Source organism: Coturnix japonica, chromosome 6 (genome assembly GCF_001577835.2).
Source record: "Coturnix japonica isolate 7356 chromosome 6, Coturnix japonica 2.1, whole genome shotgun sequence".
Classification (NCBI taxonomy): domain Eukaryota; kingdom Metazoa; phylum Chordata; class Aves; order Galliformes; family Phasianidae; genus Coturnix; species Coturnix japonica.
Genome location: NC_029521.1, coordinates 15,251,977 through 15,275,933, shown reverse-complemented (window position 1 = coordinate 15,275,933; position 23,957 = coordinate 15,251,977). Strand labels below are relative to the sequence as shown.

Here is a 23,957-nt window from a genome sequence, read left to right as displayed (position 1 = left end):
AAACTGTGTGGGATATCAGTGAGCATCCTTCAGGGTGAATAAGTATACAAGTCTAGGTAGTTCTCTGTGTATGCAAAAGATGGCCAGAAACAGGTCCAGTGAGAGTTTCACTTTAAATGTAACGTTGTGGAGCAGCCACAAACAACCTGAGAGATGTACAGCAGCTTCTCTGTACTTATCATGTTTATGAGAGAGGGGGGGTGGAATCAAACTAATTTTTGTTTTGACTGTTTCTTTGTTCCCTTTCCTGATACTCAGTCAATACTCTTGTCTCTTGTGCTTTCTAGATGATGAAGATGACATCTTCAAGCCTCCTAAGCTGACTGATGAAGATTTCACACCATTTGGTCCTAAGGGTGGTCTCTTCAGTGGTGGTACAGGTCTCTTTGATGATGATGAGGTGAGAATGCTAGGGAGAGAACAGATGGAGATGTGTGCGTCCCTGTAGAACTAAACGAACAAAACACCAAAAAAAAATCCCACAACTTCTCAACAACTCTGAAAGGCAGAGAGAAGAAACAACGTTTTGTTTCTTGTTAACATTCAAATATAATGGGACAGTGTATCTTTCTGTTGGACAAATAAAGCTATGTGAGTGAGGTACTTGTGTTGCCTTTGGCAAAAAGCCTTCTTTTCTGCAGTAGTGCTGGTAGGAATCAAGTGTGGTTCTGGCACTATATTAGAGAGGTTTTGATTCCATCTGTGTACTCAGTGCCTCACTTTTATCTGCAAAGATAAACTAAATATTATGCAGTTTGTTCATTAAAAAAATATATATATATAAATAAAATTAATGAGGTTTAAGGGTCTGACACGAAAAGTGTGTGTAAAAAAGACAACTTACTCTGATTTTTTTTTTTTTTTATCATTGCCAGCGCCTTCGACTCCTGGCCGAAGTCTAGAGCAGTAGCCAAGCCATTGCCGTTGCAGGGTGTAGTGTTCCTAGTTATAACTAAGGAAACAAGAGTTACGCTGAAGCATGCCTTCATGGAAGGCAAGTTGGCTGTTGAACTGGAAATTGGAAGGAGACCTCTTGAGGAGTTGGCCTTGCACTTACCATGCCAAGCTGCTAGAATGTGTCCAACATGCAGCAAACAAGGAAAGGAAGAAGATAGTTATGTGTGGTGCTTTCCACTCTGATGTGGCTCCTATTGGGGAAAAAAAAAAAAGCCAACAGGTGTTGGCAACTAACAGCTTTAAAAAAACAACGAAAGTTAAAGTCTGATACTGCAGGCCAGCTTTGTGTCAGTGCAAATTCAGATGACACTATCATTTAAGTACTCTTTCTTATTGCCAAGTTTACTATGCTCATTCTGCTAGATACCAGCCAAGCAGATGTGTCTGTGAGTGAGTGTTCCCTGCCTGCATATGCTTATTCTTACTAATTTGTTACCTGAAAAATAACCATCTAGAAATTTTCATTTACCTTATACAACAGAATTGGCCTCACTGTACCAGATGGCAGCCACAGTAGGTTAACTGACAGATAGTAATTGATAGATGTGCCATAACTCTGTGACAGACCTGACCCCCCCCTCCCTACCCTTTTCTGGCAATTTTTGCCCTCTTTCCACTAAGCTTTATACAAACTTTTGAATATACAGGGAGGCAATTTGTAGCTTTCAAGGCCTCTGTCTTTCAGAAGTGGTCATTACTAACAAGATGTAGTGGGTTCCTGGGAATCTAGGCAGTAATTCTCAGTGTGGAGTTCAGCTGTGTGATCAGCACAGGGCAACTGCAGTCTGAATGTGAGGAGTGTTTTCTTCTGCATGTGGATGCACTAAAAATAGTTTTGATTCAGTTTGGCTGCTGCTCTGTGCTTTAAGAGTTTGCTGCCCTGGGATGGGGAGAAAAAGGGAGGGAGCTGTTCATCTTTGCTATTCCTCAAGGACTCTCCTGAGAGTGTCTGGTAATGCTTTTGAGCTATAATGCATCTCTTTGCACCACAATAGTGTTTTGGAATCTCCTTAGCAACAAAGTAAATTATTCATCTTAGCCGTTTGAGATTCAGGAGGGTTTTTATATCTATCCAGATGTGAATTCTGTCTTTGGACCTTTCTGTTAAAGTTCAATAGGAAAGCATTGACGGAAATACAAAGGGCCTAAACAGCTGTAATTTAACTAGCATAAGAAAGTGTGCGAATAAAAGCTCATTCCTTCTTTGCAGTAAAGAGACTGATAATCACATTGAATTATAGTGTAAATTAAATTTTAGAAGACAGAAAACGACTCTCTTGAACATCTGCCCTCACACAAACTTTTGGGTATCTTGCTTTAAGTCTGTATGTGCAGACATACATTTGAAAAGGGAGTGGTGGTTACCTCCTCTATCTTGGCTTAGGACTGGATATTCTATGTGGAAGATTTGGCAACCGTCTTTTCCTACAAAAGACAAATTCACTACTTTACCCCATACTCCTTTGCATTTTTGTTTTCTAACAGGGTGATCTTTTTGCTGATGCACCAAGAGAAGATTCAAAAGAGCAAGAGGAACAAGTTCCTGTCAGTGCAGGTAAGAACCTGAATGTCTACATTTCACTTTTTTTGTGTATCCAGACTCTTAAGGAATCTGATGAGCACTAGTTCTGTGCTGCAGCTGTTTTTATTGAAACGCTGTACTTAAGGAATTTTCAGATGTGGGTTTAGAGACTGAGCCCTTTTGTTTTGGTTGTATTGTATCAAAGTAGTTCCAAATGTGTGAATGTGATCCCTTGTAAATAACTTCATGTGTAGATGCATACTGTATTTGTAAGCTTTGTATTCGTTGGCAAGTTTCAATGGATTCCAATAAGCTAGACTGTTCTTAAAAAAGGCAGAAGTTCAAAGAGAACATCTTAAAGATTTCCGGGCTGTTGAGCAAAATGTAGAGCTCAGAAGACCTCTAAGGTTCCTATTTCTATGGTAGAGTTCTAAAGGCTTTGATACTGTAAAGTGAGTGCATCCAATTGTATTGTACTTCCTGTGATTTCAGCAATTTCTACAAAATCCTTAAAGAAAGTTCCTGCAGGTGCAGTATCTCTGTTCCCAGGTATGATTCATTCAATAGCAAATTGCTTCATGCACAAAATGTCCTTTTCTCTAAACTGCACTGGGGGGCTTTTAAAGAAGAAAGCTATGAAAGCTCAGCAGCACTGCACTGCTTGATCACATGCTTAATGACAAACACAGGCACTTCTACCATGCTAATCCTAACTTGCAGCATGCTTTATGTTTAATCAGAGTTCTGCAGGAGTTCTGAAGGTAGGTGCCAATGATGGGAGATAAATGCTAGCAGCTGTCAGCTTTGAGAGTTATGCTAGTTTATTCCAACGGACATGTACTACTTTTAATACTAATGCACTATTTGTGTCTGCAGTGTGCTCAGTTGCACCTTCGACTCATACACTGAGAGGGAAATGCATTTTCATCTTTTAGTTTTGATCATTATTTTCTTAGGTTATCAGCAGCTTGTGCTTTTGATGAGGCATTGTTGCAGGAATGCTTTAAGTATTGCTGTGATGGAAACTGTGTGTCTGGTTCCACTTTCACAGGAGTAACTTTTTTCAGTAGTTTTTCTGTAACTCTGGCTATGGTAACTGTGTGGATCCCTTTCCCCCATCTGACCTGCAGGAGGGAGTGATGTCTTCAGTTCCTCTTTATCAGAAAAAGATAAGAAACCTGCAGCACTGAGCACAGAAAAAGCTCCTAAGCAGCCTGGAAAAGTCATTCTTTTTGATGATGATGATGATGACTTCTTCATGGGAACAACTAAAAAGCCTGAAGGTCCAGGTACCTCCTTACGTGTGCAGTGACAAGTTAAATGTAAAAGATCATTGACATTTAAACTGTACGAACCACTGAGTGTTATGCTGTTATTTTTGCCTGGGTTTTTGTTGGATTTTTGTTTATTTTGGTTTATGTTTGTTTTAATATTTATTCTTCTAGCAACTCTTCCTCAGTATGATAGGGCTGATTTGTTTGTACATGCTCTCCACTAACCTTTCTCTTAGTATGTTGCTTCTTCTTCAAAGGCAGTATCCAGACTTAAAGCAGGAAAATAGTGTAGACTTAACTCATGCAGCCTTGAACACCTCTGCTCACCACCACCTATTGACAGGCACTAGGCCTTTAGGTGTGCCAAGATAATGTAAAATGCTTTGTTGAGGGATTTAGAAGTAGCCATTCATGAGACTCCAACTAGAGTCCACTAGGCTACAGTGCCTGTCACCAATGCGCTGTTTCACTTCAAGAACTTGCCTCATTTTTTCTCTTAAAAGTCTCTGGTACTCTGATCTCTTTTAAAAGAGGAGCACAATATCTTTGACTGATGACTCTTGTTCAGTAGAGTCTGTGCTGTTCTGTTCTACTCATTCCATTGTATTTTTCTCTTAATGCAGTCAAATCTGCAGCTGACCTATTTGATGATGACGATGAAGGTGACTTATTCAAAGAGAAACCTGCCATTCCTACTGTGGCTGCTAGCACAGCTAAAGAAGTGGAGAGTGAAAAGGAGACAACCATAGCAAAAAAGGTGATGGAATATGAATAGGTTGTATGGCTAAGGTATCAGGAAAAAGATATTAGGTGTGAAGTCATCTTTCCACGTAAAACGGTATGGAAGTGCCATATTTTTATGACAGAATTGGATACATAAAGTCTTCTGTTACTAGAAGTCCTTAAATGCTTCAGGAGCCCTGTAATGTTTTTTGCTTCCCTAACTGTGGGTTTGTTGCTTGTGGGAAATGATTAGAGAATCTTTTTCAAGTAGAACTGAATTGGGAGCAAAATGCAAAGTCTTTGGTATTTTAAACAAACAAAACTTTAACAAGCAAACAACAACAGCAAAAGTGTTGGAAATTCACTGCTGGAAATAAGCCAGCCTGAATTAAGAACCTTTGGTGTTATGGTTCTTATTGCACAGACTGTTTGCAGTTACACGGACCTCTGACAGGAGCTTTAGTGGTAACCCATTACTTGTGTATATTTTGGGATAGAATTGTGGGTGTCACATTTCTACCTAAGCATATACAAAATTTTGAGCATTCAAAAAACAGCTTTTCAGCTTTAAATGTTGTCCTGAGGACACGTGCATAAAGCTGTGAGACTTTCCTAATGCACACTCCATTTTATTTTTCAGAATAGTGTTTTGGGGCAGATGACAATGCTTCTTGTTTCTGTAACACAGCCTGTATGTGTCCATGTATACATGCTGACTGTCTAAGCAGTATATGAACATAATGAGCTGTGGCAACTTTTCCCCTCCACACTGAGTAGCATACAGTGCTGGGGATGTGTAATGCAAATTGTTGTAGGACTCTATCCATACTGCCTTTTAAAAAGCGCTTGAGCACAAAGCCAAAAGGCAGCTCCTGTTTCTGATGCAATGCAAAAGTGGTAATGGGAGAACCTCCAGTACCATTGTTCAGATCTCATAGTACTATCTTTTCCTGGAGGTGAGGATGGGAACTGATTCAGCAGCAGCACTCTTGCTCTGTCAGGAAATGAAGGAAATCTTATACTCTAGGCTTCCTGGTGGTAGTGTTTGGGTCTGGAATCATTCTGACTCTAATGGCAATATAACTGGTGGCAGTCCTGGGCCATGCTGAGCTAATTAAGGAAATGATGACTGACACAAAATGTCCTTTTTTTTTTTCTTTTTTTAAATTTTGGCTTAAAAATCATTATCCTTTGACTCAAAATGAGGCCTGGTATGTATTGCTGCACACATTTTCTGCTGAGAAGGAAGGTGTCAGGAGAGGAGAACTTTGCACAGCTCTGGCTGCGTAAGAGTTGCTCACACAGCAAATGGAACTTGAGCTCATGAATGACAAACGTGTATCCTGTTCTTTTGACTGCTATCAGCAGCATGTCCCTTAAAAAGGACATGGTGTGCCTGCCCTTACTGACTCTAAAGTAGGTGCTGATGCAGTGATTTTCTTTTGTTCTTAAGAGTCAGCCATCTTCAGGTGATGATTTCAAGCCTTCGTCTGAAACACCTCAAAGGAAACAGAGGGGCCTTTTCTCAGATGAGGAGGATTCTGAAGTGAGTATCTCTAAAGTAAATTACTGCAAAAATCTTTGGAGTCTGAGTCACTCTGACTTTATTCCTCTTATCTGTACAGTTGTAGTCTTTGATACCATGTATCTGCTCCCGGCCTTTCTGAAAACTTTCTCAGAGTGAGATCTTTGATTACTGTCATGGTTTTGTCACGAGCGCAGGTAGATTTTTAGTTAACCTGTGACAATTACTTTTTCCCCAGTGCTAGAAGCCTGAACTTGTGTGGTACACACAGGCATTAAAAGTCTAAAGGGAAGGAAGAGCAGCAAAGTAAGAACAAGAATTACAATGGACTGAATGTGTTTAGATTTGTGTCCTTGATTTCTTGTAGTAATTAATCTGCAAAGCTGAGAGAAATCACCGTGAGTTTTTAGGTACTTGATGTATGTGAAAGACAATCTATCCTGACTTTGCAGACACACTGAATATTTGATTTTTTTTTTTTTTAAAGGAGCTATAGTATAGTATAATATAGTATCATAGAATGACAAGGTTGGAATGGACCTTCAAAGTCATCTAGTCCAACCATCTTCCCATTACCCTTGTTACCATAAGCCACTGAACTGTATCTCAAAACTCCTAACATCCTCAATGTGGATCTCCCATTTAGGGTTCTTAAGTGTATAACGTCACTTTGCATAGTGATATTTCTCTGGTTTGTGCAGGATTTGTTTTCATCAAGTAAAACTGTGACATCAAAAGCTACATCCCTCCCCACCAGCAAGTCCATGACAAAAGCTCCACTCTCTTTGTTTGATGATGATGAAGAGGTAAGTAGCACTTTCTGATCCTACTTGTTCATGGAACAACCTGCTGCAGGAAATATTCAGATGTTTAAAAATCTGGACTCATAAATGGAGCACTAAATTTAGAGCACCACTTACACTCTATAATAGTTCTGAGTGTGCAGGCAGCATAATGGAAGAGATTTGTTGAGGTACTCTTACGAGCTCTTTTTAGTATTTTTAGCCAGTGCATATCATTTTTGAACCTAAATGCTAAGGACATTGTCCCTCTCATACAGCTAAAGAACATTGAGATACAGAACTGATATGAGCTTGGAAAGGCTGCTTTATCCTGGCCTCTGCTGTTTAGCCATGAGTGAGTTCTTATTTCCACTGTGTCACAGCTGGCAAATATCTTTTTTTTTTCCCCCTTGCTTTTCTGTGTGTGAAAATGACAACTGCTAGTGCAGAAGTTGAGATCAGAGCACAGTCTGTGCAAGAAAATTTACAAGATTAGTGTCTTATCTGTTGCACCCTCTTCTTCCTCCTGCACACACTGCATTGAGCTTTCAACTTTGGTTCTGTAGCCTTCATGGTGAGTTAAGTTACCTTGTAGTTCCAGTGTGAGACTGACAGAAGGCCTGTTCAGAGCTGGAAGACCAAGAATTTTTGCAAACTGAAGATAATGGTCTGTTGTTCAGAAAGGGGCTGCTTGACCTTCCTCCATTTCTGAACTGGGGCTGTATACAGGGGTAACTGGTAGGATTGTGAAACATTCTGTAATGTGGTAAAATCTCTGGGTTTTAGCATAGTCCAGGAAGGTTGTGTTATGAAGTTAAAGTGCATAAATGTAGAAATTGTGCCCCATTATTTTAGCTGTTGTGCTGCAGAATTGCTGTATTGGGGATTTTGGACAATCTAGATGCCGAAATCAGGCTGTATGCTTACAAGTGTCTGGTCTATTAAATGCTGTGTGCTTGAAATTCCCTGTACCACAATGTTGTATCACGCTCAAGAATATCTTCACAAAATTACTTCTTTCTTATCTGAGAAACAGGGGTAATGGTGTCTTGCATGCTTGTAACTTCTCAACAAGCTTTCCATTGTGAATTTGGATTTTCATTTTATTGTTCTGGGGTTTGTTTGTTTTTAGGATCTCTTTGGTGTGGTACCTGCCAAGAAGCAACAGGAAAAGCCCTCGGAAGAGAAAGCAAAACAGTCAGAGCCACACAAGAAAGCCTCCAGCTTATTGTTCAGCAGTGATGAGGAGGTACTGAAGAGTGAGACTTGATTGAAATGGGTTACAGGATTTTACTACTGGCCAAAACATAAAATTGTTCATACAGGAACAAACCACAATGTCTCTTGCCATGTCTGCCTAATTCATACAGCAGCACTTGTTTGCTGCTGTAAGCCAAGCTTACTTTTGGCTCAGATTAACTGAGGATCTGGGTGACAGAAATTATGTGGAAAAGAATATTTTCAGGGTAGTATTTAGCTTGATAACATATTGAGGACTCTGCTACCAACAAGCCTGACTTAAAAATACTGAGTGAAAAAAAATACCTTCTACTTTATTTTTTGTGAGAAAAGTTTAAAGTTCCGGATAGGTATGTTGTTTGGAGTTTTGTTGTTTGCTTGGTTTTCTTGGAAGTCCAGAGATGGACAGAATGAAATGCAAGGATGGAACTGCTTAGGGACTGGCATTCTATTAGAGATAGGTGAGGTGTCATCTTACATGTTAATTGAAACTCAGAGGCATTAAGTAACTAGAAGCTTGTCTGGAAGGCTTACACTGACCTTAGTTCTTTAGAGCAACTGTAATGGGAAAGTGTGTGTACATTATTCTGCTGGCAAATGTATGCTGAAAGGTGACCAGGCCCTCCATGAAGCCTGATGAATGTCAGATTACATTGGCTAACACAATAATGCAGGAATGGAGGAAATAAATAAATAAATAAAAATAAGCCAGTAGAGAGATGCAAGGACTGCCAAGATGCTGAACTGTTTCTGCTTACAGAGATGATGTGAAAGTGGCTTTGGCCAAGACAAGAGAGACTTAAAAGTTTTTTTATTTTTAAGGACCATTGGAATGTCTCGAAGCCACTTAAACTTCCTTCAGAAGATAACCGGAAAGAGGACCCTGCAAAATCATCTAGCACCAACAGTCAGGCTAAAGCTGTGAAGAAGACAAGCCTATTTGAGGAAGATGATGAGGAGGATTTATTTGCAATCACTAAAGAGAGGTGAAAATTCTTTGGGGGGAATCTTCTTCAGAACAGCCCAGCTCTGTCCTAAAAACATGAAGAGACAGACTCACTGTGAGCATTGTCTCTTCTTAATGCTGCTGAGGACAAAGTGTAGATGTGTGTGAGCAGGGTGTGTTGGGCTTGGCTGGGCTTTTTAAATCTTTCTTTTTTTCTGTGATGGATTGTATTCCTCCACCAAACTGAGGTCTTCGTTTCACTGCTTCTAATGCCTTTTCTGACCTCTTTCATCTTCACTTCTGTAGGAAGGTATGCAGATGAGAGAGAGTGATGGTAGAATTGTTTAGATAGTGAAGAACCCAAGTCTTTTATCTAGGATCACACATCATGATTGAAGTTACTCTTCTTAAAGTGATGCACAATATGGGCCTGGAAACTTTTTCATTGATCATCTACTTTTATTCTTTTCCTCATTGTAGCCAAAGAAAGCCACAGAGGATATCACTGCTGTTTGAAGATGATGCTGTTACTGGAGAATCACTCTTCAGTTCCGAATCAACACTTCCTTCAGCTGCTTCAGTGGTATCTTCCCTTTCTTTTAAAAATAGTGCAGAGTACTTGCACAGTGCTTACATAAGTTATCCTCCTTGTTAGGTAGTGTAAACCCAACTTGTTTTAGACAATAGTAGTTCTAGCAAACTTGAAATGGGATCAGACAGAATTCTTACATGTAAAACTTCTTATTACTATCAGGCTAAGAAAGATTTCAAAGTTATCATCATCAACATCATCACCTAACTTGTTTGATTTATGCTGAAAGCCCTTTCTGGGGATGTTTTAAGATCTCTCGTATCATGAAGTACCACTAACAAGAACAGACAGTTTACTGCTGAGTGTGAAATTGGAAATTCATCTGTTGTGGTATCTCAGCGCTAGCTGGCTGGCCTTCAGTAGAGTACTCTCATGCTGTCCTCTGGCTTCTGAGCTCAACCCACACTGTGCTATCCCGCCTGATTGTGCTTTGGATCTGGAAGTAAGAACTGCAGAAGTTTAATGCAGTAGTATCAGTAGGACTTGCTGCACGTATGGTCTTACCTTTCTGGTTACCAAGAAAAGAGTTGCCACAAATGTATTTCATGGCCTTGCCTTTTTGTGTGATTAGGTTAAGTGCAGACTTTGGGAGTGGAAAAAGAAGCCAGCAAGCTAGTCTGGCTGTTGGCAGTCTTGGGAGCCACTGCAGTAGTTTAACAGGATTCCTACAGCATCTGCTTTAAGTTTGCAACTGCTTCCTGGCACTCTATATTCAGTCTTAAGAGCCTATAATACCAGAAATCAGAAGTCACAAACCAGAATGTCCCATGCCAGAAAAGAAAGCAAGCTCAAGCATATTGCAAGTGTCCACGTAGATTCTTGGATAGCAAATTGAGGGTCTGCTGTCCCTTGACAGTACTGTTGTTCTTCTATACCTAGCAATTCTGTGTCACTGACATTCTCATAATTTTGCAGGAGAAAATAACGCCAGCACAAACACCACCCTTGTTTAATGAAGAGGAAAAAGAGGAAAAGGATGATAAACGACATATGGCAAAGTCTAACCAGGCAGAAGATACACTGTGGTCTTCAGGGGAGCCTGGAGCAGTTCCTGTGCCTAGAGGAACAGATGTCAAAGGGCAGGTGACAAAGGAAAAAGTAAGAGATTTTCTTAGGTTAATCTGAAGCTTGGCAAAGATGCAGTCTAAAAATGTAACAGAATTTATTTTTTTTTTATTGCCTCTGCTGTTACTTAGGAGAGAATAACTCAGCCTTTAGCAAAATCACTTATTGGTCAAACACACAGCAAATTAATTAAATGGCATTTAGAATAAGCTTATTAATTGATTAATTTAATGGATATATTTTGTAAAGTTTGGTAATTTCAATGTTTGTGCATGCTGTCTGAATTGTAAATGGTATTGGTAGCTATAGAGTTGAGCTCATATGATTGCAAATTTCTCATGGGAAGTAGTTTACAGAAAGAGATTTGAATGTGTTATTGAAGAATCTTCAACATAACTTGACTTCTGGGTGTTGTTCTTCTGAAATTTTGTTGAGGAATTGGCAGCTGATGGGCTTCCAGTGTATTGTTGTGGTGCTTTAAGCCTTCCTGAGCACTGAGTATTCAGGTGGTGCTGCCCACTATGAAGAATCCCAAATGGCATGAACTAGATACCTTGCAGATCAAGTCAAAACAACTCAATGCAGAGTTGTGGAGCAAGATGTAACCTGATGCATAGCTGGGAATGAAACCATACTCAGAAATCTGATTATCAACATCACTGTGTTGTAGAGTATGGAAAGACAACTACATTCATTTCAGAGTAATGTCTTCTTAATCTATTGAAATGTATCTTGATAATCTGCATGTTGCTATTCTATCTGCTTAGTATAATTGAATTGAACTTAATTGTCTGCTGTGACACCAGATTGCACAACTCTGACCATAGCTGGCATTTAACCAAAGCTTAGTTAGGGGCAGACTTGAACTATGTAACAGCTTGATGCGTTTGTTTATTTACTTATTTGTTTATTTTGGTGGAGCCTTTTGCCACAGCATCTTTGGAGTCAGATCTGTTCGCAGCATCACCACCAGCTTTGGAGAAAGATGCCAATGTCCAAGCTAGGAAAGCGCTAAGCTTGTTTGATGAGGAGGAAGAGGAAAGACTGGAAGATGATGGCATTAAAAATGCACACAAAGGCAATGATGTGGTGAGTCTAGGGACATTCTTGAACACTGGGAAAGAATAGTTCTGTCTCTAAACCAGTCCCATTCTCGGCTAGTTTGTTGAAGGGTTTTGTCTGTTTGTTTTCACACCTCCTTTCTCTGATTTTTTTTCTGGGTAATCTTTCTCAATTTCAAAATTTCCCAATTCTTGGATGAGAAATGATTCCTACCCTAAGAAATAATTCCTTACCCATTATCCTGAATCCCTCTGCAAATTTTTCCATCCCTCTGACTTAAAAACATTTTGCCATATGCTACTTAAAAAAAAAAAAAATAAAAAAAATTCTGTAATGTTTTTTTTCTGGTGCAGTTACTTGATGTCTGCTCTAAAGAGCTGATTCCTCAGTTACCCTTCGAGGTTGGAGGTATTAGAAAGTAGAGGAATATGGAGTATGAAGCCTCATAGTTTATCCTTCTTTTAATAGTGGTGCAATCTGCTTGCTCTGTATAAGCCAGCAGACTTAGTTCTAAGATGACTTTAGATGAAGCTATGTTTGATTCTGTTTTCCAAGCATGTGTTCATCTCTTAAAAAAAGCTTCTAGCTGCCATATTCTAGCTGTCTGTCTTTCCTGATATAGCCTATTGCATCAAGATGTGGGCTTTGAATCTTCAACAGCAATATCCTTGAATTTATGGTAACATTCATGTTTCTACTTGATTGATGTAACTATACCAAAATGTGTGTAGTAAACTTGAAATCATATCTAAAAGAACATAGTGTATACTAGAGCGTGCCACAAGTTTTTGTCCTCTTATTGTAACCTTATAAAACAAATTTTCAGCACCAAGGACAATACATGCTCTATCTGTAAGTCCCTGGAGCTGAATGAAGCAAATGACTCTTAGCACTGCTTTGTTTTCGCCTAGCGTAGTCACATTCTTGCGCTGGTCCTTGGGGCGATGTCTTAAGACAAAATACTCTGTTTATTGCTGCCTCTGAGTTAGTTGAACACTTATTTGCCTGTTATGGACATGTGGGTGTTTTTGGTTTGTTTTTTTGGGGTGGGGGTGGGGAGGAAGAGTGGCTGGGAAAATCTAAGCTCTTTTAAAGTTTGAAAGCTAGCTTTGGAATTGCAGATGCAGTCTGGTGTGCCAGATTGTGGAGGGCTGATGATATAATGTGTTTGACTGTTGACCTTCCCTGCCACTCAGCAGCTGAGCTGAAAGTACATGTTTGCCAAAGTCAAAAGTTCTGTTCTTCTCTATGGGGGTGCCTTTGCTTTAAAGAAAGGACAATGAGCATCAACGATAACAGCATAAAGAGCTTCAACTTTGTCTTTTTTAGTTGGCTGTTTCTTTAGGTAGCTCAGGAAGATAACTAACCAAATTCTCTTCTCACTTCTGTCCTGCACCCTCATCTGAATGATTTGAAGCATAAAAGTTTCTTCCTAAAATATAAACCTTGCTGTATGCTCATAATACCATACAGAAGATCTGTTTTTTCTTCCTCCTAGGAAAGCATAACAAGTACATAATAAAAGCTGCCTTTCAAATTGGCAGATCTGAAAGTACGTTTTGTTTAATGTCTTCTAATCAAAATGAACTGATAATACAAGTATTTACATTGTAGGTTTTTCAAACTGCAAAAATGCTACTGGTAGTTCAAGCTGTACTTTTGTTGCTAGGGCTGTAGTGTAGCCTCAGGCGATTTGTAACTTGCCTTGTCTACTTGGTAAGTACATCCCTGAAGCAGGTGTCCTCTCTAAGAAAGATTTTTTTAGTTGTCTGAACCTTTCTCCTCTTCTTTCAGCCTTCTGAGAAGAGTGTTCGTCCCAAAAGCACTGGTGTCTTTCAAGATGAAGAGCTTCTTTTTAGTCACAAACTTCAGAAGGACAATGACCCGGATGTTGACCTCTTTGCCAGTCCCAAGACTTCAATGGTGAGTCAGATTCAGAGGAGGGATTTTGCTGTTTAAAAACAATCTTTGAAGTGTATAGCCTTCTAGTGTGTCACAGTTGAACTTGACTTGAAAATCCCTGATCTCAAGGGATGGCCAAGTGCTAAAATCAGCTAAGGCATCATGAGCAGAAGATGTGATGCTTTTGATCTGTGACACTCTTTTCTATCCTTTTTCTCTTCAGTCTGCAAATCGTATCCTGAAACCATCATCTGGAGGAAGTCTTTTTGGGGATGATGATGAGGATGATCTCTTCAGTACTGCTAAAATAAACCCTCCAGTATGTAATCCTCTATTATAAATGGCTTCTGCAGAAGACCACAGAAATAAGCATATAGAAGGGAGCTTTTCTACATTTTCTGGACATGAAATTACTTAAAAATCTTTTTGAGAGAATAGAATTGGCCCTAACAACTCTGAAGATATATGGAACAAACAGGTGCAGCAGACTTCCAGAAGCTGAGATTTGAGGATTGTATTCTTTCCTTCGTTGGTAACACTGAGATAGACTTAGATGTTAAAGAACACATTTAAGCAGAAATCAAAATAGTAGAGTTGCTTTTGTATTATCCAGGCTCTGGCTGTTTTAATGGGTAGTGATACCTTGGGGATGTTAAAACTTTGGCCTGCCTCTCTGCAGTGAGGTACTTTAGGCTCAGTAGGGTTTGTGAGAATGGTAGCCCTAGAGCCTTTTATGTAGTAGTTCAGATTAACTGTGACTCATGTCATTTAAGTCTGTAGATTTGTTTAATTTAAGGTGATGAATGTGTTAATAAAATCATTGGATTGTTATTAGAGGGTGAGCAACTGCTGTAATGAATTTAACTACATCATGAGGGCTTTGAGTTCAAAGTCCTGATATGCATTCTAAACTTCTGCTCTAAATGTACAAAGACTGCTCCAAAAGTAATACCTCATATTTTATCATGTTGGCCTACAACCTTCCCCCAATATTCTGTTACCTTTTGTTGTTGTGCAACAAATGACAGCAAAAGGGCAGTCTGATGAAATAGTGTCTGAAATGCTAAGGTGTATAAGTGATTTTTCCCCTTTGGAATTGTACCCATTGACATTCACTGAGGTTTGGTGAATGTTTATGAAGACCAAACAGTAGGCATGAGCAGAGCAAGGCAGTGGTTAGGGTGCAGTTCAGCAGTGCAAACAGTGACTGTGGGTCTCTTCTGCTGGTGCAAGTTATTATGAGCACAGCACTCAGGTTCTCTTGTTCATAGCTGGCACCAAAAATGGTGGCTATATTGAAAAGTAGTGTTTTAGCTGACAATTTTCTCTATCAAATAGTGTTATTGTGCTCTTTGTATTTATTGTGGTTTCCATGGAAACAAATAGGAGGCATTACTTTTGGAGCAATCTATACACCTATGGAGCTTAATTAAATTGAAGCCAGCTCTGACTTTAGTCTATTTTCAGGTCAATAGCTGGAAGCTAGGCTAGAAAACAGTCAATATTTCCTGGAAACTGTTTATCTGAGGATTGTGGGAGGGACTGTCTGTAGACAGTGTTTGCAGCTACTCATGAAGCCTGCTTGCTTGAAACCCTGAAAACAGTAGTGTTCCTTAACTGGTTTATGCTTTTATTTTCCTTGCTATTCTGCATATGAGAAATGTGTGTGCTTTTGGAAGCTTATCCTAAATCACATTTTTTTCCATTGCCACAGCCAACAATGGCTTAGGTACGTTATAATTGTAGAGGGGTGAAAGGCCCCTATCATTGGTGACCAAAAAGCAATGCCTGTGCATTGCAGGCCTAAAAGATGTGGGCAGTTTTCTTTGGAAATGGAAGTCAGATCTTGAAAAGCTTTGCTAGTTTTCTTGCTCTGCAGGTCTTGTTTTATCCAATTCATGTTGATTTGTGCTCTTAATGCTTTCAGAAAATAGCAGAGAAGAAAACAGTTAAGACCAGTCCTGTCCCTTCCTCGGAGAATTGTAGTCCTCCAGAAAATGCTTTAAGTGCCAAACAACAAGAAGCTCTGAAGACAGTAACTACAGAGGCAAGTACTGAAAGCTTGTGTCATGGACTGCATGCACAGGAAAAGATATTTTAAATAGGTCTCCTGAAAAGATCAAAACTAGTGCCTGGATTCATTGGCTGCAAAGCTACAGAAACACAGTAATATGTGGTCATACTTGTCTCTGCTTATCAACAGATGCACTGTTACTAGCAAGAAGTTTAAAATGCTATTGCTAATGTTTTATTCGCTGCCAGCGTGCTTATGAGGGCCAAGTGCAAGGTAGTGAAGTCACGTGCTGTTTGGTGTGGTTTGATCACTTGCTCATTCTTTGAAGTGCCAGAACCTGCTGGAGTTACTGTGGTCTTTAAAGTATAGGTGGGCTTTCTCAGAAAAGATGATGGCACACAGCATGAATCTGTGGCAGCTAAGACTCATTTCATGGAAGTTTTATGATGAGCAAACAAGACTCCTGATCTTGCAGAACCAAGCACTCCTCTCACATGTGGGGAGCTGGTATCTGAATTCTGGCTTGTCTCATCAGAGCTGCTTGTTTGATTTTTCAACTGTAGGAGAAGAGCTTTTCATTTGTGGGGTGCTAGAGAATATGGGGTGGGAGGAGGTTGTTTATTGCCTTCTGGGCTGAGGAGCACACAGTAAGTCTGTAGGGCTAATAGTTAGCTTATCTTCTCTTCTGATAAAGTAGTACCCAATGCAGAGGATCACATTTGACTTCATACTTTTGTAGCCACTGAAATACTGGAATGATCTTGGCGTGTTTGAGGTTCAGACAAATCCCATGTGCATTTTAAGTGGTGGATTACGTCAGGCAGCAGGATTCTTCTGTCATGCTATCAAGGACCCCAAAACAGTGTCCAAATCTCAAATACTGCCCAGTCACACCAATGGCAGTACAGCCCAGCTCATAAAACCATTGTAGATGAGAGACTTGAGGAAAACAAGTCCTGGATGAAAACCTTTTATTGATTTGGCTTATCCCTGAGTCCCAGAACTGACCAAAGTCTTCAGGCCACACAGTTTTCTTGTTCATTGAGCTTGCTGGTCTTATTTATGGTGCTGGTGGCCTGCTTTCTATAGAGGAATGCTCCCTTCTTGAAAGCCTTGCAATTTTGGAACTCTCTTGGCTTCTGTGTGGGTTTTGTTAAGGTCTGTGGCCCTACTACAGCAAATGACAAAGAGAAAAGTCGATTATAACACTTATACATTATATATGTGCATAACTATGTGTGTGTGTGTATATATATATGTATGTATGTATATTTTGTATAAAGTATACGTATAATTATGCATATATGTAATTATGACAAGACAGCATGACCAGAGATTCTTAGGAGTGTGAATAAGCAAGGAGAGAAGGTAGCAAGGTAGCTGTCGCAACTGGATTTGACTTGTGTTGTGTGTGACCTGGAGAAAGGAGGAAGTTGCAGAGTTATGGTGGTAAAATATAATATTGGGTAGAAAGGGGTGGAATTAAAGTGTTGTAACAAATTAGGGTTACGACATGAGGAACAGGATTTAAAAGTCAAATGACTAGTTCTGGTATTAGAATGCACGTTGAAAACAAAGTAACTCAAGAAGAAGCTGATAAGCAGTGAGATGATTCCTTTCTATAGATATTTTGAAACTCAGGCTATAGTCTGGTTGAAGATGTTGATATTAACTTCTCCACCTGTTGTTTAATTCAGTGTAATTTTGTGCAGAAATCTACAGGTCCCGTTCCCATTAAAACCAAAGAGCCCTCATCTCGGATTGGAAAGTTACAAGTAATTATTTTACTGGCATTCTGGCTTTTGAAAAAATAAAAAATAAAAATCTTCCTTGCCTCACTGTTGGCTCTCCCTGAAGCAAAATCTTTTTACTTCCCTACCTTACTTTTGCCATTTTTTTTTTCAGATGCTCTCTGTTGTTAATTGTTCTGTATTGCATGTTTAATGTTATTTCCCCCTTTACCTTTCAGACCTGACTGTGAGCAGTGCTATTTAACTCTTTGGGGGCAGAGGGTGGGCTGCTTTTTGGCCTGCTTTTCTCAGCAGTATTTTAAGGATGCTTAGATACTCTTGGGGGTTTTGAGTTTCGGTTATTTCCTTCTCTTGATATGAAAAATCTAATAACTGTCTGTATAACTGCTTCACTCCAAAGTCAGAACCAGTCTTGTCCTCAGACAGGATACTGGGCTACACAGGGTTTTTTTGTGCGAGGTACTGTGACCATGGTGTTCTTGAAGTTCTTATGCAGTGTAATAGCATTGAGTACCTGAAAGTTTAGTGAGATGCAGAAGTGAGTTGAAATGAGAGAGGCCAGGCACTTCTAGGAGTAGAACTTGAATGCTTAAACATACTAGTTCTTGCTGCTTCTCTGGAGCAGTATTAACATGCTATTTTTGTGTGTGTATGTGTTTTTTGTTGTGTTTTCTTTTTTCTGTTTTGTAGGCTAACTTAGCTATTAACCCTGCAGCCTTACTTCCTGGTGCAGTGCCTAAGATCTCCAGTGTAAAGTCCCCCTTTCCCATTTTGGACGCTCCACTGCATGAGCCCAATGACGTACAGAGCACTGAAGCCCTTCCTGCTGCAGGGAACAATGAAGAACTAGGTGTAAGCTTTGATCAGCCTATGCAAGCGGATACCTTGCACAGTGCCAATAAGGTAACCTTGGTATTTAAGATGGGAGAAGAGGGAATTAAAGCTAAATCAGCATCTTCTCATCATTCCTTGCTCAGGTTTCACAGCTGAATGTTTGCTTAAATGTGCTGGTAGCTGCTTATAGCTCTGGTTTAAGTAACTTCAGCAAAAGCTGAAGTTAATTTCAGTGTGCTGGTATGAAATAAGTAACACATGTTAATTTGCAGTGTTATGACAGAGAAGTGTTATAACAGAGCAAAACATGGGTCCTAATTTGTCTTCCATAAAGTGTAGTGTTATTTTTGTTTCCCTTCAATGTAACCCTCTCTGTTTCCGTTGTTTTCCACCAGACCAGAATCAAGGTTACAGGAAAACGAAGGCCTCCAAGCAGAATGGCCCGCCGTCTGGCTGCCCAAGAGTCTGGTGAGAGTGAAGAAGTGGACAGTGCTAAAGAACCACAGTTCCCAGTACAAAATCAGAGATCAGCAGTACAGAATGTGAAGGAGCTTGTTGTTACTGAAGCAGAGTCTAAAGAAAATGGCTTTCTCTCTGGTTCATCACTACCAGCTCATGGCAGCATTCTGACAAACAAACTTCCTCTTGAATCCACAGACCAAGGAGATGATCTGTTTGAATCAGAAGACCTTTTTGCAAGCCACTCAACATCCAGAACAGCTACACAATCAAAATCGAAGGGGGAAATGCCAGCCAGTGTGGCCAGCGAACCCATCAAGGGCATGGAGAAAAAGCCTGAACTGTCTGTTCTGGGTAGTCAGGACAGCAGTGATCTTTTCCAGTCTATACAGCAAAAATCTTCAGCAAAAAACAGCCCTATATCATTTTTGGAGGAAGATTCTCTTTTCGCCAGTCAGAAAACTGGGAAGGAGCTGAAGTCTGCTGTTTGGCAAGCTGTTGACTCTGCTGCACCAGATATTTTTGAGGTAATGGCTGAGGCTTGCTGGTAGGAGTTGGGAAGGATAGCCTGCTGCCTTGGCCTTTTTGATCCCCAGGGCTTTATATGCAAATACTTATACTCAAGCACAGGCTAAGTGGAGGCTGCTGTAGGAAGGGGATTGTACAGAACAGTTAATGAAGCATCAATTGTACTCTGATACTGGGCAACAGAAACCCTTATTTTAGGTGCTCATTTGTTTATTACCAAGTGTGGATTAAAAGGTGAAACCTTAACACAGAGCAGACAGGGCAATGAACATGCTGTGACAACATACCCATGTTTATTATTTATTTATTTATTTATGATTATTTTTTAATGAAGTATTTAGTTCTCTTCTGCTTCTGTTCAGTGCACAGCAGCTCAGATAGATCTTTCAAGAAAAGAGTAAGGTTGGCATTCAGGAGAGGTGACAATCTCTGTATCTCTGTATTTGACCTGTGCACAGTCCCTCACTAGGGAACCTCCAGCAGGGGAGAAGGGACTCAAACTTCTCAGGTTTGAGAAGCCCAAGGCTGTCAGTCTTCTAAACAACTTAGCTGCAGTGTACAGGTAATGATTGTTCTCTTGAAGCATGCTTTGTATTGATAATCTCTCTATACTTTGCTTCAAGGATGATATATTTGCTACTGAGGCGATTAAGCCAATGAACAAAGCAAAAGAGAAAATGCCAGAGACTAACCTCTTTGATGATAACATTGATATTTTTGCGGATCTTACTGTAAAACCAAAAGAAAAGAAGACCAAGAAAAAGGTGGAACAGAAATCCATATTTGATGACGATATGGGTGAGTGTCTAATGTCTTGTTATTAATGTCATGTCTCCAAATGAGTTTATCTGAGATGGTTTAGAACCCTTCACTTTCTTGAACTATTAACTGCTCTAAAGTCTGGGAACATGCAAGATTTTAATCTTGTGTGAGAACTTCCTAGATCTGTAGGAAAAGCACAGATTTAAATTGTTTTAGAGATATGTTTAAAACCCTTTTAAGAGGAGGAATAGTTTAATTCCTGTGGGGATCTTTTCATCTGTGGGGATTAGAATGTCTCTTGTCTTGAGTAAGAGAATAATCTCATGCTGTTACAGCACTGAAAGATAAGTTCCGTATTTAAATTTGCACAGCTTCTTGTATCCTGTTTGCAGATGAATCACTGATGATGTGAATAAATCTTTCCCCACCCTCAGCTGCATTAACTACTTTAAAGCTCTTAAGATCTTAAGATTTTGTTTATATCAGTGTATACCCAGAGCAGTTTGGAAATGCTACACCTGAAAGCAAAGTTTGCTCTGTATAATTGTTGAAAAAAACAAACAAAAAAACCCCAACAGTATATAGTAACTTGAAATGATGCGAAGCATGCTGCTTTCTTGTTCTGTCAGTGGGAGGTATCAGAAGTCATTTGATCTCTGAACTGCATCTGTTCTCAGGCTCTTCATGTTTATAGCTCTCCTTTGAGATTCACATAATTCTTTTCCTCTAAAAAGGAAAAGTCCTTTCCCCTCTGGATTTGATTCCTGTGAGCCTTCGTTCTGTTCAACCTATTCAAAACAAACCTTAATTTATCAGTATTTAGCTGGGGTTCTGTTAAGCGCTTGGACCTGATGGAATGACCTGGCTGAAGTCTGTAAAGGGATTAAAACTTGCCAGAGAATGAAAAGGTTGAGATTTCAAAGCATTCCCAATTGATACATTAAAAAATAAAAATAAACACATTTTCAGATTTGCAGGCAAGATTCTTGGAAGATGTACTGAATCAAGAGAAATATCTCATTCTAAGATTACTTTAGAAGAATTTAATAGTTTACTGTTTTCCATGTAGCCTGTAGCAAATGAGAGAACTTCCCAAACCACGACCTTTTTAAAATACTTTTGCATTCAAATCCAGAGCCTTGTGTTGAAAAAAAGAATTGGAGAGTGCCAATTTGAAAATAGCTTGGAAGATAAGTAATGACGGGTCCTGTTCTTTGCATTGTACTTCTGACATGCATTCTAGTGCCAGAGCTTGTTGTCTGGTGTCTCGTTTGATGTTGATACATAGGAGCATCTACAGCCCCATGTATCTGGTAGATTTGATTTTCCTCTAGAGCACAGGTGTCATGTCCAACCTTTTGGCTTTCCTGGGCTGCACTGTTGAAGAGGAATTGTCTCGAGTCACATATATAAATAATAATTGGAATAGAATATGCATAAATTATCTGTTACAAGTAATAAAACTTTATATTTTTATTAAGACATAAAAAATAAGGGCACTAAAAACATGTAAACCATGCCTGATTCATGAAAAATATCACTTAATAATGTTAACAGTTTATGATTTTTTGGGGCTACATTTATCAGCTGTCTAGGGCCACACGTGGTCTGTTGGTTGGACTTGCCTGCTCTGGGGCTTTGTTTTTGTTGCAGCTGCAGGTATGCAGCTTCTTAGTGCCCAGAGCAATACAGCTCTGGTGAAGATGTTCTCGCCTGGCACTTCCCTGTTCTGCAGATTAAGATTTGGATTCAGCAATATGGTAACACTTTATCTAGGCTGAATATAGCAGGAGATCCTTTCTGCTGCAGATACAACACTTGAATGGCTGCAGTTCAACAGTGTTAAGGCCACAAGCTGCTTGCTTTCTTTGTTCTACCACAGTTTTGTATCATTATTTAGTACATTCGTGATAAGCTTGTGCAGGCAGTATTAGGAAAAATTCCCTTGTAGGTCTTTATCCTTCTCACCTCTTCAGTGACTGTGTGGCTGATGACACGAGCATCTTGATGTTGTCTCTGTCCATCTAGAAAAGCCAAAAAAAAACCACAACAAAATTGAGAGTGAACTCTTTTTGTGCATTGACAAATGCTGGAATTCATCGCCAAAACTCTCTTCTCTTTCTGTAACAAGCCTTGTTATGAAATGCGTGTGATACCTGTACTGCTGATAGCACTCACACTACTTCCCAGCTGACTGTAAAGCAAATCCATGTGACAGCTTTTTGCTTTGGAGCGATGCCAGTAGGGGATTACTCTATTTTACTGCTTTTTCAAACTGCTGTTGTGCTGAAATGCTGTCCTGGATTATTCTGTGTAATCCTTACCATCAACACAGTAGCGAACATGCTGGAGGGGAAGAAGCAGCAAGAAGTGAAAGGCAAGCATCTTGTGACAGGCCGCTTCTTGTTTGGCCTCTGCTGAAGGTTAGGTTACATATTTAAGGCTGGAATATTAACATTCATACTCTGGACCAGTAAATAACTAAGAATCTCTGTGTGGGGTGTGTTTTCTAAGTAGGGGTTCAAAACCGTCTATATAAGGGCCTTGTGAATCATAAGGAATCCAGGTATCTTTGCCTTGTAAAATAAATATATTAAAGGTAGTGGGAGGTCTTGATTCAGGACTGCAGACAGACTTTTTGACTACTCAGCAGGAAGGTGGTCAGAGCAATCTGCCTCCTGCGTCTTAGCCGTGTCCTGTTCTCCAGTGCTGCGTGCTGTGTTTTTGTTGTGCTATAGGTTACAGACTCTCTGGTATGGCTAGCAGATGGCACAGCAATCACTAGCAAGTTCTATGATTTTTCTCTTGTGATTTTCTTTGTCACCAGTCTCAACAATTAATGGACTCTCTCAAGTTCTTCAAATGCTAATGTTCTAGATAAGCAGGAGGTTGTCTTTTGGAACTTGCAAGATGAAATTTATTGCAGACATTTAACTTATTAATACTTGTCAAATGCTTTTGAGAGCTTGAATATGTTATAAAATCTAAGTATTATTCAGCTTTATGGAGAAGCAAAGCTATTCTTGATTTGACTTGCAGCTAGCAGCTCCCACGTATGTCCTTAACAAATCCAACTAGAATTGCAGCAGAAAAGCATTTGTTTATCACAGAATGTCCTTGGCAGGCGCTGTTGTGTGCTGGGGACTTTTCTGTACAATGATACTTCTGTTTAGTAGTCAATTCCCTTTAAAGCTATCTATCTTTCTTTTTTTCTTCTTTTTTTTTTCCCCCATATCTAGATGATATATTCTCTGGCAGCCAGATCAAGAAACCCACTCCCAAAAGCAGATCATCTCAGGCAGCCTCGGAAGTGAAACCTGAAAGCAAGGCACTGAGCACGTTTGATGACCCACTGAATGCCTTTGGAGGCCAGTAGCCAACAGGAGCATGTTGCAGAGAGGAGGCCTTCCCTGCGCCCTGTCCAGTACTAATACTCTGGATTCCCTAATCCAGTAGACCTGAAGTGAGGTGGCTGTGGATATTTAAATGACAGATTACCCATTTAAAATGGTTAATATGCTCTTGTGCTGGGTCTAATTGCGCTTAATGATATATTTAAAGAGGACAGTAACCTCCTGCTATTTTTCCCATGGTGGCCAGAAGAATATAGCCCGTGCAATACCTTCAATGAAGTTATCTATTATACAAAGTATAGTTTGTTTTATTGAACAGATCTATAGAGAGAATCATTGATATTGTTAAATAGTAAATCGAGTCTGTTAAATGAGATATGTGTGTATGTCTTGCTTTCCTTTCTACCACTTGTGAAAGATATCTGCATCGTGACTAGAAAATATCCAGCACCACTGCCGTGCTTTCTCTGGATCAGCTGTCGATCTCCTGAGCTAATGCTAGTGCTGGGCTGGGTTCTGTTATCAGGTACAGCTCCTCTTCAGAGCAGGATTACATAAATGTGAGTGCAGGGATTGACAGCAGAGAGAGACTGGTTATTTCATGTTGACAGCTAACACAATCTGTAAAAATAGTAGTTGAAACTTCTCCATTGGAGTGTGCTACAGC

At 39.7% G+C, this 23,957-nt stretch overlaps 1 protein-coding gene across 6 annotated transcripts in view; it reads left to right on the top strand.

Moving 5' to 3' along the window:
- The window catches only part of WASHC2C (WASH complex subunit 2C), a 30,324-nt gene extending 6,658 nt beyond the window's left edge, over nucleotides 1-23,666 (top strand). For 2 of the 6 annotated variants that reach the window (XM_015866746.2, XM_032445635.1), the window contains 20 exons: nucleotides 288-400; nucleotides 2,443-2,512; nucleotides 2,972-3,028; nucleotides 3,610-3,768; nucleotides 4,377-4,510; nucleotides 5,930-6,022; nucleotides 6,703-6,807; nucleotides 7,916-8,032; nucleotides 8,845-9,008; nucleotides 9,449-9,551; nucleotides 10,476-10,658; nucleotides 11,541-11,714; nucleotides 13,482-13,610; nucleotides 13,813-13,908; nucleotides 15,517-15,636; nucleotides 17,316-17,378; nucleotides 18,045-18,257; nucleotides 18,584-19,174; nucleotides 19,799-19,973; nucleotides 23,177-23,666. In XM_015866746.2, coding sequence (XP_015722232.1) covers nucleotides 288-400; nucleotides 2,443-2,512; nucleotides 2,972-3,028; nucleotides 3,610-3,768; nucleotides 4,377-4,510; nucleotides 5,930-6,022; nucleotides 6,703-6,807; nucleotides 7,916-8,032; nucleotides 8,845-9,008; nucleotides 9,449-9,551; nucleotides 10,476-10,658; nucleotides 11,541-11,714; nucleotides 13,482-13,610; nucleotides 13,813-13,908; nucleotides 15,517-15,636; nucleotides 17,316-17,378; nucleotides 18,045-18,257; nucleotides 18,584-19,174; nucleotides 19,799-19,973; nucleotides 23,177-23,313 — 2,996 coding nt within the window. In that variant the 3' untranslated portion in view covers nucleotides 23,314-23,666. The remainder of the gene's footprint in view (nucleotides 1-287; nucleotides 401-2,442; nucleotides 2,513-2,971; nucleotides 3,029-3,609; nucleotides 3,769-4,376; nucleotides 4,511-5,929; nucleotides 6,023-6,702; nucleotides 6,808-7,915; nucleotides 8,033-8,844; nucleotides 9,009-9,448; nucleotides 9,552-10,475; nucleotides 10,659-11,540; nucleotides 11,715-13,481; nucleotides 13,611-13,812; nucleotides 13,909-15,516; nucleotides 15,637-17,315; nucleotides 17,379-18,044; nucleotides 18,258-18,583; nucleotides 19,175-19,798; nucleotides 19,974-23,176) is intronic. The other 4 variants (XM_032445631.1, XM_032445632.1, XM_032445634.1 and 1 more) reach the window with 4 other exon arrangements.
- The last annotated feature ends 291 nt before the right edge of the window (nucleotides 23,667-23,957 follow it).